This window comes from Pongo pygmaeus, chromosome 16, assembly GCF_028885625.2.
Source record: "Pongo pygmaeus isolate AG05252 chromosome 16, NHGRI_mPonPyg2-v2.0_pri, whole genome shotgun sequence".
Lineage (NCBI taxonomy): Eukaryota > Metazoa > Chordata > Mammalia > Primates > Hominidae > Pongo > Pongo pygmaeus.
The window spans coordinates 40,062,185-40,075,339 of NC_072389.2; the positions used below are offsets into that span (position 1 = coordinate 40,062,185).

A 13,155-nucleotide genomic window follows, 5' to 3' on the forward strand; every position below is an offset into this window, starting at 1 on the left:
CTCGGAAATGGGTACTATTGTCCAGATTTCACAATGAGGCTTAGAGGTGAAGTAACTTGCCCAAAGTCATACAGCAATTGAGTGTGGAATCTAGCTAAGTCTGATTGTAGAACCTACGTCCTCAACTACTATACATATCCCAATCATTACATAAACAGCTGGTGTTTCAAAAAAAATCGTAGAGCATGTGGTCTAGGAGTTCAGATGAAAGCACTATGATCTAAAGTAGTTGGTCTGGAAGAGTGTTTATATGGTTAATATTCAATTAAGTGTAGTGAAGAGGAAAGGGACTTAGGAAAGAAATGCTAAAGAAACGATGACTAGAGTAGTCCAGTGATTTGCAAGAGTCACAAGAAACAGCTGCAAGCTTCTGAAAGCCTTGTAAGAAGTTTAGAGTTAGGCTGGGCGCGGTGGCTCATGCCTGTAATCTCAGCACTTTAGGAGGCCGAGGCAGGAGGATCACCTGAGGTCGGGAGTTCGAGACCAGCCTGACAAACATGGAGAAACCCCGTCTCTACTAAAAATACAAAATTAGCCGGGCGTGGTGGCGCATGCCTGTAATCCCCGCTACTCAGAGGCTGTGGCAAGAGAAATCGCTTGAATCCGGGAGGTGGAGGTTGCGGTGAGCCACGGTCGCACTATTGCACTCCAGCCTGGGCAACCAGAGCGAAACTCCATCTCAAAAAAATAAAAAAAGAGTGAAGGAGTAAGAAAAAGAAAGAAAAGTTATATTAATAGCCTGAAGATAGTGCAGAAAATTGAGAACCATCCATGAGGGACACGGACAATAGGCAGGGAGAAAAACAGTGGGTCAACTATATATACTTAGCAGCACAGAAAGAAGGAAAAGAAGAAAAGCATGATGCTCTGGCTTCTGCTTTAGATCTCTGTGAAAAATATTCTTAATGACAGTCTAGGTAAAAGCACTTATTATAATAATTTATTTGTGCTCAGCACTATATAAAGGGAAACAACAAACCAGTCAACATCATCTAAGGTCCACAATCCAGCATAATAAGCCAACATGAAATGAAGCTCTGCCAACATACTGTTCTCTTGCTTCTGGATCCATCTTTTCATCATTCTTTTTAATCAAGTTCCAGAATTTTCTTAGCTTAGGTGTCTTTTTTAATTCTAATTCCAATCGTGCCTGAAGAAGAGATGTGTTATTAAGTTACCAGTAACCTCAAAGTTTACAAGGATAAAGATTAGATCAACTATTTGCTAGTTTTCTAATATATGAGTACAAAATAGAGCAATTCGATAAAACCTGAAAATAACATGACAAACCCTGAAAATTAAGAAGTGAATAACGATATTTTTAAAAATTATTCAACTCTAGCTCTTCTTAATAAAAATACAAATCAAGATTGTACGCTCAATAATCAATTAATTTTTTTATTTCAAAACTTAGAGCTAAGTCTGAAAAATACATGCATCAACACTTCGCATAATCACTGAGGTTTGAAAAATATGAGTCTGAAACAATACACAAAAAACAGCAATCACAAGTAAATAAGGAAATGTCCACATCAGCATATTCTCTCTTACGGCACTTGCCACTTTTTAACTTAGTATTAATTATTTATACGTGCCTTATGTTTTCATCCCCATCAACTGGTGCTTATGAATGAGTCTGCATATCTGAGTATATGCAGAAACACCCATGTGCAGGAAATGAAATTCTGAATAAAGCATTACACTGAAATCTGATAGTTTTAACTAAACTACCTAAGATGTATTAATTTGGCTTTGGTACCTGCACATATTACCTAATAAAGACTTTATGGAAAAATGGAAGTCATTAATATCAGGTATGATCCAGATCTTCTCCTACAGCTATATATATACTCTAATCAAGGAAAAAAAAAATTTAAGTCTACATTTAGTCTCATCAATACTTTGCTAAATTAACCCCCTTTCTCTATAAGCTCAATAGATACTACCTTATTCATTTTATATTACTAAAATTAAGTTAAACATCGAATGCACATAAAAACTTTAAAATAAAAACTATATCTATGAAAAGTTAATGCAAAGTGGCTTTTCTAAGAAAAGGGGTATTTAGCTACCAGTTGTATATCCAGATTAAGGCTATAGACTCTAAAACCACATGTTCTACTTATAACACATACATTCATAAGACTCTGAAATTAGAGACTTACCGGCTGTAAGCCCATCCACATTGGGAGGGAGATAAGCTGCTGTACTTGACTTCGTATCAAGTCTACCTCCTGTTTAGGGCATGAAGAAAACAAGTTTATAAACATACAAGCATTTCTACCTAAGTCTTTACATAAGAAGTATACTGCCTTTTTAAGTCCTGGAGGGAAAACATGCCACAAATATGTTCAAATTAATATTTTAATATTAAGAAGTTCGATGCTTTAAAAAAGTCTCCATCCTTATTATTTACAGATTTTGTATTTGCAAATTCATATACTAACAAAAATGTATTTGTAACCCCAAAATCAACACCCCATGTGCTTTCACAGTCATCCAGATGGCCCAAACAAAAATCTGAGTTGCCTGATGTGCACATTCTCAGGTGAGACTGAGCTGACGCTCTGCTTCATTCTCAGCTCTCATACTATAAGAAACAAGTATCCTTTTTGTGGTCTATCGAGTACTATTTTTTTTGGCATGTTTGTGCTTTTTGATGATTTTGCTGTTTAAAATGGCAACAAGCCCAAGGCTGAAGTGCTGTCTGATATTCATGGGTGCAAGAAGGCTGTGATATGTCTTACAGAGTAAATACGTATGTTAGATAAGCTTCGTTCAGGCATAATTACAGTGCTGTTGGCAGTGAGTTCATGGTTAATGAATCAACAATATACAATAAATAAGCTGTCTTTAAATAGAAACACTCATAAAATAAGGCTATGTATTGATAGTTTGTAAAATGTCATGACCAAGGCTTGCAGGAACCTAACCCTGTATTTACCCAAGAAGTAATGGTTCAGTATTAGCTCATTCAGTGTTCATAGCTACTTTATAAAATAAACATAACTACCTCAAATAGGAATTGACTGCATATTTTAAAAGATAAAGCATTTCAATAATAAACTAGTTTGGTAAGTTGGTTAAAACTATCACCAAATTACTAATACTAATAAAATCTTGTTTCTGTTTAGTTTCTGATTAAAAACACACATCTATTTATATTTCTATTTGTTCTGTTTAGTTTAATCAATGTTAAAGAGGCTTTCCGTGCTAATAACGCTCATGCAAGCATGGTTAACGTCCCTAAAACCCATCGGACTTTCTGTAAGAAGTGTGGCAAGCACCAACCCCATAAAGTGACACAGTACAAGAAGGGCAAGGATTCTCTGTATGCCCAGGGAAAGCGGCGTTATGACAGAAGCAGAGTGGCTATGGTGGGCAAACTAAGCCGATTTTCCGGAAAAAGGCTAAAACTACAAAGAAGATTGTGCTAAGGCTTGAGTGCACTGAGCCCAACTGTAGATCTAAGAGAATGCTGGCTATTAAAAGATGCAAGCATTTTGAACTGGGAGGAGATAAGAGAAAGGGCCAAGTGATCCAGTTCTAAGTGTCATCTTTTATTATGAAGACAATAAAATCTTGAGTTTATGTTCAAAAGAAAATAAATAAATAAATAAAATAAATGTTAAAGAGATAACAGTGGTATCCAGTGCAGACATCATAAATCTTTTTTTATGCCTTTAAAAGATCCATGTGAGACAGTACATGGAAACAGGTAATAACCATCCATCTATTAACACTCAGTCTTCAGAATAAGAAAGAACTCCATGCATTCTCCCGCATGGGTGTAAGTGAATTATCAATTCAGAGGCACTAAATAAATGTGTATTTATCAGCTAACCACATAGGAAAGCTCAAATAAAATATTACTGAAAATATTTAATTTTTTAGAAGATAATCTTATGAAGGATGAAAATGTATCACACACAAGACATTTTCAAAGATCATATACACTTGGCCTTTATCAGTCAATTCAAAATACAACTTTCCTGCTGACTAACCAGCCTATGCATGAGGCATGATGAAAAGTAATGAAACTACATTCCTGTATGTATATGCAGTTTGTGGCACAGATCTCATTACTCCAATTCCATATTAACCAGTCTCCTTGCTGTTTCTCATTTTTGTGCTCTCCCTTTGGAGTTTCAGTTCTTATAATCATTTTTCTTAAGAGTCTAGATAGAAAAAATTAAGTATCAAGTTCAAATCTATTAAAAAGTGAACACATAAAAACATATCTTATCTTAAAGACTTATAAAATGGTTTTACTGATAAGTGGCTGAAATCAAGCTTTTAGCATTATCCTTATTCCCCACTATTATGGATGAAAAGCTGGCTACAGAGGTAATTTCATCTAAACTCAACCTAAAAGAACAAGAAAACTTGAAAATTACCCCAAAATATAAAGTAAAAGTACCAAACTATTGAAGCAATGATCAAGAAAAAGTAGTAAGACTGTCTGTTCATGAAGTGAAAATTCACCATCAGTTTCAGCTAATGCCGCCTTCAAGATGTGTTTAAAAAAGAATGGGAAGTGGTCTGGCTTCTTCTTAAAAATCTGAAAAGAAACAGAATAAAAATTCATTTTGTATTCACTTGCTCACTTAAGCTTTAAAGAAGCCCTAGTAGGCTTTTTAGCAGTCTATTAAAAAAACCAAATAATTACAAAAGGGTTATTTGTATATCTATAAAAGAAGCATCACGTGCTTACTTACAATTAATGGCAAGTCAAATACAGGTTTCTGACAGGACTATGAGAGAGCTGCAGAAACCTTTAGCTAATAAAATAATGGCTTTAATTTCTTTAGTTTTTCCTCTGTGGATTATGCCTGTATTTAGCTTAGGCTTTGTTTTCTTATTAAGGATCTGAAGTGTTTTAATTTCTCTGATTTAAACAAAAGAAACTACATCTTTAGCAAAAATTGTAGTTTTCACACTGTAATTAATCTCAAGGACAGCCCCTCCTGCTTTATATTAGCTGTTTACTCTTAACTTGTAAAAAAATGTAAATATATTCAAGCCTCTTTGACCTACCTCTGTTTCTAGTTACTGCCACAGACAAGTGCTCCAAGCGTGTGGTCTACACTAGTTGTTTTCATTCACTTCTCTAATAAGACAAGCTCTCCGGAAGCAGTATGGCTGTCAAGTCCTATGGACCCTTATTAACCCTCAACTCCTTTTCACCATATTGAAGGCTCTTCTTCTTTTGTCTGTTATCTAAACCACAATATTCCTAGGGTTCTAGCCTCATTCTTCTCCCCCTATTACTTCAACCACTAAATACCAATGATTCCAAATATACATCTGCAGTCCAGATTTCCCTTCTGAGCTCTCAAACCTTAGATTCCTCTACTAGATGACTTAATCTAGATATTCCAAAGGCAATTTAAACTGAATATGTCCAAATTCAATTCAACAGTTTTGTATCCTCCAAATTATTCCTCACTCTCTATTACCTATCTTGGTAAATGGTATCATCATATATTATATTCATTTGCCCAAGCCTGGAAGGTTATTAAAAATAACACCCTTTCCTAATGCTACTTCAACTGATTATCAAATTCAATCAATTATACCTTCTACATCTCTGTATATCCTCTAAATCTGTATTATCATTTCTCTATTTCAAGGCCTAATCACCAAAGTGATCTTCATAACAGGCAAACTGACCGGGTTATTCCCTGGCTCAAAAAATTTTCCTTCTTCCTTTCTATATTTCTATAATACCTTGAAGCAACTTGAAGAAACCCCTAGGCTCTCTTGATAGCGACAAAAAACCCATAGTTTATCCTGAGCTCTAATGTGCCCTGAGATGGTAGTCATTTAATGAATATTTGAGATAAGTGTCCATGGTTTTATCTTAAAGACTCTATCACCTTTTCACTTTGGAGACCATTTACTCAAAACAGATGACAGGCATCCATTCCTTTTTTTCATTTAAAAAAGTCTGACTGGAAGAGAAGAAACTCTTGATGAAGTGACCATTATATGGCGGGCAAAGAAAACAAAGATTTTGGATCCCTACTGATCAAGCTTCTATTGCACCAGCAAAAAAAGGAAACATCAGTGCATTAGAAATTTCTAAAAGGAAAAATAGATCCCAAATCAAGGACAAAAAGAACAGGCCAGGCACAGTGACTCATGCCTGTAATCCCAGCACTTTGGGAGGCCAAGGCGGGTGGATCACCTAAGGTCAGGAGTTTGAGACCAGCCTCGCCAATATGGTGAAACCCCGTCTCTACTAAAAATACAACAATTAGCTGGGCATGGTGGCGGGCACCTGTAATCCCAGCTTCTTGGGAGGCAGAGGCAGGAGAATTGCTGGAACCTGGGAGGCAGAGGTTGCAGTGAGCTGAGATCACGCCATTTGCACTCCAGCCTGGATGACAAGAGCGAAATTCAGTCTCAAAAAAAAAACCAAAAGAACATTGAAATTATAATGTAAGCATCTGTCTTGACTTTGGTAACTTTTTTTATTCATGTAAAACTACAAATATAAACTCCCTCTTGTGAAAAAAGACACTGAAAAATATCTCATTTGAACATTATATACTTGAGCTTTTTTTTCTTCTTCTTAGAGACAGGCCTCGCTCTGTTACCCAGGCTGGAGTGTTATGGTGCAATCATAGTTCATTGCAGCCTCGAACTCCTGGGCTCAAGTGGTCCTCTTGCCTCAATCTCCCAAGTAGCTGGGACTACAGACTCATGCCACCATGCCTGGCTAATTTTTTTTTTTTTTAAAGAAACAAGTTTTTGCTTTGTTGCCCAGGCTGGTCTTGAACTCCTGGCTTCAAGCAATCCTCCCACTTCAGCTTTCCAAGTGCAGGATTACAGGCATGAGTGACAGCACTCAGCCTATTTGTACTTATTAATATAATTTCCATTTTGCCAGCTTCTGATGTAAGTTGTTATAACATATACCATTCTTTGTTTCAAATACAAAGCAGAAAAATAACTCACATTCATAAATTTTCAATTCATAGTAAATTATTAAATCATTTGAAGAAAGTATTGAAACCAAAAGAAAACATATCTTTCACATACCCATTCTTTTTCTCAATATTTGCTTTATTACTGGGTAAAGTTCTGCTCTAAAAGCACCACTATCAGTAAAAGTTCTGCCACTTTGTAATGGCTTATGTGGGTCAGCATGAAAGCTATGAAGTAATTTAAATCAGTTACCTCCCATGCAGGCACATTTTCTCTAAACTTCTCATTCACCATACAGCAGATTGACATTAAATAGGCCTTGCTGGATACCTCAGGAGAATAATTCATCCAGAGATAATTTTCAAGATACTGGCTGTAAAAAGCATAGAATACTTCATTAGTTACCACCACTCACTGTAATGCACAACTCACCCATAAAAGCATAATTATTTACAACTTTCTGAAAATATTTTGGAAATCTCTATTTATAACTTGGAATCCTTGGCTGGGTGTGGTAGCTCATGCCTGTAATCCCAGCACTTTGGGAGGCCGAGGCGGGTGGAGGTCAATTCCTGAGTTGAGGTCAGGAGTTGTGATATGGTGAAACCCCATCTCTACTAAAAATACAAAAATTAGCTAGGTATGGTGGCACATGCCTGTAATCCCAGCTACTCAGGGGGCTGAAGCAGGAGAATCACTTGAACCCGGGAAGAAGAGGATGCAGTGAGCTGAGATTGCGCCACTACACTCCAGCCTGGCCAACAGAGCTAGACTCTGTCTCAAAAAAACAAAAGAAAACTTGGAATCCTCCACAAATTTACCTGCAGTCTAGGTCACTGCTACCAGCTACAAATTTATATATAGAAAATACAGCTTTGGAGAATGACAGTCTTATAAATTCAAATAAAAAGGTATCAAACGTTGCCAACATACATAATTATCACCACCAAACCACTGGATATTCCCTTACTTAAGGCTTTTTTTTTGTTTTTTTGAGACAGAGTTTTGCTCTTGTGGCCCAGACTGGGGTGCAATGGCGTGATCTCGGCTCACAGCAACCTCCACCTCCCAGGTTCAAGCGATTCTCCTGCCTCTGCCTCCTGAATAGCTGGGATTACAAGAATGCGCTACCACGCCCAGCTAATTTTTTGTATTTTTAGTAGAGACCAGGTTTCTCCATGTTGGTCAGGCTGGTCTTGAACTCCCGACCTCAGGTGATCCACCCACCTCAGCCTCCCAAAGTGCTGGGATTACAGGCGTGAGCCACTGCACTGGGCCTTTAACTTTAAGGCTCTTCTTAAAGTAAAAGTTGGCCAGGCACAGTGGCTCACGCCTGCAATCCCAGCACTTTCGGAGGCCGAGGCAGGCAGATCATGAGGTCAAGAGATCAAGACCATCCTGGCCAACATGGTGAAACCCCATCTCTACTAAAAATACAAAAATTAACTGGGCATGGTGGCACGTGCCTATAGTCCCAGCTACTCAGGAGGCTGAGGCAGGAGAATCACTTGAACCCGGGAGGCGGAGATTGCAGTGAGCCGAGATCGCGCCACTGCACTACAGCCTAGCAACAGTGAGACTCCGTCTCAAAAAAAAAAAAAAAAAGGAAAACCCAAAAATACCTGACAAATACCAGTTCTAAAACAAAATAAGGCCAGGTGTGGTGGCTGACACCTGTAATCCCAGTACTTTGGGAGGTCAAATTGGGTGGACTGCTTGAGCCCAGGAGTTTGAGACCAGCCTGGGCAACATAGTGAGACCTTATCTCTATTAAAAAAAAAAAAAAAAAGCCACTAGCCAGGTGTGATGGTGCACACCTGTGGTCCCAACTACTCAGGAGGCTGAGGTAGGAGGATCACTTGAGCCTAGGGGGTTGAGGTTGTAGTGAGCCATGATTGTGCCACTGTACTCCAACGTGGGCAACAGAGTGAGACCCCATCTCCAAAACTTAAAAAAAAAAAAAATCTTCTGAAACTCCTACTAAGCCTCCTCATTCTAGCCTCCACATATCTTATTTTCCTTTTGTATTTTTCATTTTTACTTCTCTTTGCTATTTTCCTTTTTTTTTTTTTTTTGAGACGGAGTCTCACTCTGTTGCCAGGCTGGAGTGCAGTGGCATAATCCTGGCTCACTGCAACCTCTGCCTCCTGGGTTCAAGCAATTCTCCTGCCTCAGCCTCCTGAGTAGCTGAGATTACAGGCATGTGCCACCACGCCCACTAATTTTTGTATTTTTAGGAGAGACAGGGTTTCACCATGTTGGCCAGGATGGTCTCGATCTCTTGACCTTGTGATCCACCCGCCTTGGCCTCCCAAAGTGCTCCGATGACAGGTATAAGCCACCACTCCCAGCCCTCTTTGCTATTTTCTAGTTAATTCCCTCAGATCTATTTTCTAGTTCATTCCCTCAGATCTATTTTCTAGTTCATTAATTCCTTCTTTAGCTGCGTCTAACATGTTATTTATTTTGCTAATTGAGTTTTTAAATTTCAATGATTTTTTATCTCCATTTCCCTCCACCAAGTCTATCCATTTTTAGTGTCTTGTTTCTTTCTCACATATTATATTTCTTCTCTTATGCCAATAATAATTTTAAACATAATGACAGTATGTATCAATTATTTAATTATCTGAAGTTCTTGGTGGTGGGGGCAGGGGGAAAATATTTGTTCTCTGCTGTTCACTCTTGCTTACAGTAGAGAATATTACCCTAATGTGCTCTGTAATTTGGGAGTATAAACTCACCTTTACCAAGGTTTTATTTATAGAGTTTTCTGCAATATAGTTGGAATACATATGCTTCCAGAGCATCTTTATAACTGTTTCTGCCAGATGTCCCACAGATGTCACTGGCTTGCCACAGTTTTTAAGAGTAAAGTCTTATCTTGGGTGTTATCTGACTACACAGCAAATTCCAAACCTATCTTAAAACCTCTTAGATGAGAAAACTGAGGTAATGAGAGTCAATGATTTGCCTGATTACACAGGTATGGTGCTGACTCCAAACTACATCTCTTTTCTTCAAACTTAAGGATTTGTTCAATAACTTCCTGATCCTATTTCAGCAACTGCAGCAAATTCTATACAATACTGATATAAAATAATGCCTTCCTCTAATGATTTTCATCCACGGAAACCCTTTTCTCAGTTCACTTTCCTATATCCAGCTACCTTCTCCATGCCATCTTACTTTCCACTTTAGCAAGAAACCATCAATTACTCTCTACAACAAACTTTAGACTGGTTATGTTTGGAAGTTGGCCGAGGGAAAACAATATTGTCACATAAAATTAAATAAGAGTTCCTGAAAGGTAACAACCGACTTTTTCAGCTATTAAAAATTTTTCACTGTCAGCTGGGTGCGGTGGCTCACGCCTGTAATCCCAGCACTTTAGGAAGCTGAGGCAGGCAATCACAAGGTCAAGAAATCGAGAACATCCTGGCCAACATGGTGAAACCCTGTCTCTACTAAAAATACAAAAATTAGCCAGGCATGATGGCGCACACCTGTAATCCCAGGTACTCAGGAGGCTGAGGCAGGAGAATCACTTCTACCTGGGAAGTGGAGGTTGCAGTGAGCCGAGATCGTGCCACTGCACTCCAGCCTAGCAACAGAGTGAGACTGTCTAAAAAAAAAAAAAAAATTTCACTGTCATTGATGCTTTCGATCTGTTTTGTTGCTTTCTCCTTCAGTTCCTGCAATTCTCTTGGCTTCTGGACTCTAGAATTCTGGTTAATTCTAATTGCATATTGGTAGCCTCTTGATTTTAATCTGTCTTCTTGAAAGGAGGCACAATATGATGGAAAGAGCATATTTATCTCAGGGCCAGATGGGTCCAGTTTCTAGCCTCAGTTTTCTCCCCTACAAAATAAGGAAGATCTTACTGGCGTTGTTGTGAGGATTAAATAAGATCATTTAATAATAATACAGTCCTTAGGATACAGGAGGCACTCAACTTACTAGTTAATTCATAATAATAAATTTCAATTTCCCTCTATAAAAACGATAAGACCATCTACTTCATGTCATTTTTTTTGTAAGGATCAAATCTTGTATGTAGGAGTAACAATTATTAACACAGAGGCCCTGACCTCTGATGTAAACCAGATGTCAAGGAGGTGTAGAGAAGTGGAAAACCATGAGCTTTGGCATCAGACATTGGTATCCCAGCTCTGCCAATTACTTAGAGCAAAGTATTTAACCTCTATGATCTCAGCTTCTGTTTCCAGTAAATACAGAGGATAGTACTTACTTCACAGGATTGTTGTGAGTACTCTGTATGTAAAATGCTTAACACTGTGGTGAGCACAAAACTAGTGTTCTGTTTGAGAAATGGTCAATGTAACTATCATCAACAACAATCCTGGCTTTTATTTTCAGCATACTGGCTAGATCTGGTTGCAACATAATCTAATCTACCTTTGCAATCTAAAAATCATACATTATCTTTTGTCTGAAATATTTACATTACTAGTAGCTAGACTGGAACAATGCTACCTTGATGATAACATTTTAGCTTGGCAGGGAAAAAAAGTGGCTATAGAACACACTCTAATTTATTTCAACTGATCACTACAGAAACCAAGTTTGAGTTCAGAAATTATTCACCACATGCTAGCTTAACAAGTAAGAAACAAATCAAAATACAAGTTATTCTGACAATGGGCCATCATCTTTGAAAACAAAGGCTATCATACACATATTCCAAAATAAGCCAATCACAGAAATATAAATCTTCACAAATTTAGATTTTCTTAGTCACTCACAGAAATAACACAGAAAACTTAGCTAAAACTGAAATCACATTATCTTTTTCATCAACGGAATGCCTTATAACTTACCTAAATTCCAAGAGCATTATCTTTCTAATAGCAAACCTGAAAACATAAAAATAAATAAAATGTTTAAAATAGAGAATACAAACGTTTCAGAGTTATTAACACAAATGCATTTAGGGATGTTTTGTTTCCATATTTACCCACCTATCAAAATTCATAATAACAGATCACAACTTCCAATGTCAGTTCAACTTCTTAAGCACTGACCAACATGTTTTCATTTAATACTCAAATGGAAACACTTTGCTAGAGTCATGCCTTCCTAAAAGCACACAGGACACATCTATATTGCAAATGTGAAAATCAGATGTTTCACTTGCTTCTTAGTGTTGACAGTGAGCTTAAAACACCAAAATATTGTGGAGGAAATATCAGATATTTGTCTTTAATATACTGTCTTTTTAAAATAGAATTACTTTGTTTTATATGAATAAACAATGATATAGTCATGTTTGTCCAAAACATACTTACGTTGTCCCGAAGCAGACACAAATGGCCACTAATTTAGCTTTATCATTTTATAATATTGGAAATAGATCAGAACACTGTCACTAGATAACTGTTTCCAGCTTTGAAAATTAAAAGTACATGTATTATGAATTTATAATGCCCCAGGAAACCACTATTCTGTCAAAAATCCTATTCCACTGATTTCTGATCTCTTACCTAGTTTCACTGAGCATGCAATGTCACAAAACTTTAGTGAGAATGAAATGAAGGTTTTTACTATGCAAAAGACAGAATACTGCCAAAGTACTGGCTTCTACAGCCAGCCAAGATGCTGAGTGGATAGGCCATCTTGAGTGACACACTCTAAATCTCCAACTTCAGACATTTCACTTGAATTAACTGTATGTTAGACAACAGAATTCACTCACTGCCCACTATACACAAAACTCTACATTAAATTTCTTCAGTCACAAATAGGACCTCATGATAAAAGAGAGAAAATCCTGGCTCATAAGATAGAATACCAGTGTTCTAGTAATGACTCAGTGTTACTTTGACAATGTCTTTTAAACTTTTTTTTAATTTTTTTCTTTTTTATTGAGACAGAGTCTTGCTCCATCGCCCACACTAGAGTGCAGTGGCACGATCTTGGTACACTGCAACCTCCGCCTCCCAGGCTCAAGCAATTCTTGTGCCTCAGACTCTCGAGTAGCTGGGATTACAGTCACGTGCCACCACACCTGGCAAATGTTTTGTATTTTTAGTAGAGATAGGAGTTTCCCCATGTTGTCCAGGCTGGTCTCGAACTCCTGAGCTCAGGTGATCCACCCACCTCAGCCTCCAAAAATGCTAGGATTACAGACGTGAGCTACCACACCCGACGTCTTTTAAACATTCTGCAATTCAGTTTCCTCATGTATAAAAATGGTAGAGC

The 13,155-nt window shown here is 37.6% G+C and overlaps 1 protein-coding gene and 1 pseudogene across 1 annotated transcript in view; one reads left to right on the plus strand and one right to left on the minus strand.

Annotated features, from left to right (window-relative positions):
• AQR (aquarius intron-binding spliceosomal factor) overlaps nt 1-13,155 on the minus strand; it is a 112,035-nt gene that overhangs the window by 83,276 nt on the left and 15,604 nt on the right. The window contains exons 4-8 of the mRNA XM_054450651.2: nt 11,775-11,810; nt 7,186-7,306; nt 4,421-4,561; nt 2,166-2,234; nt 1,050-1,150 (exon numbers count right to left, since the gene is read on the minus strand). Of these exons, the coding sequence (XP_054306626.1) occupies nt 1,050-1,150; nt 2,166-2,234; nt 4,421-4,561; nt 7,186-7,306; nt 11,775-11,810 (468 nt within the window). The remainder of the gene's footprint in view (nt 1-1,049; nt 1,151-2,165; nt 2,235-4,420; nt 4,562-7,185; nt 7,307-11,774; nt 11,811-13,155) is intronic.
• LOC129013925 (large ribosomal subunit protein eL42-like) lies at nt 3,220-3,565 on the plus strand (annotated as a pseudogene).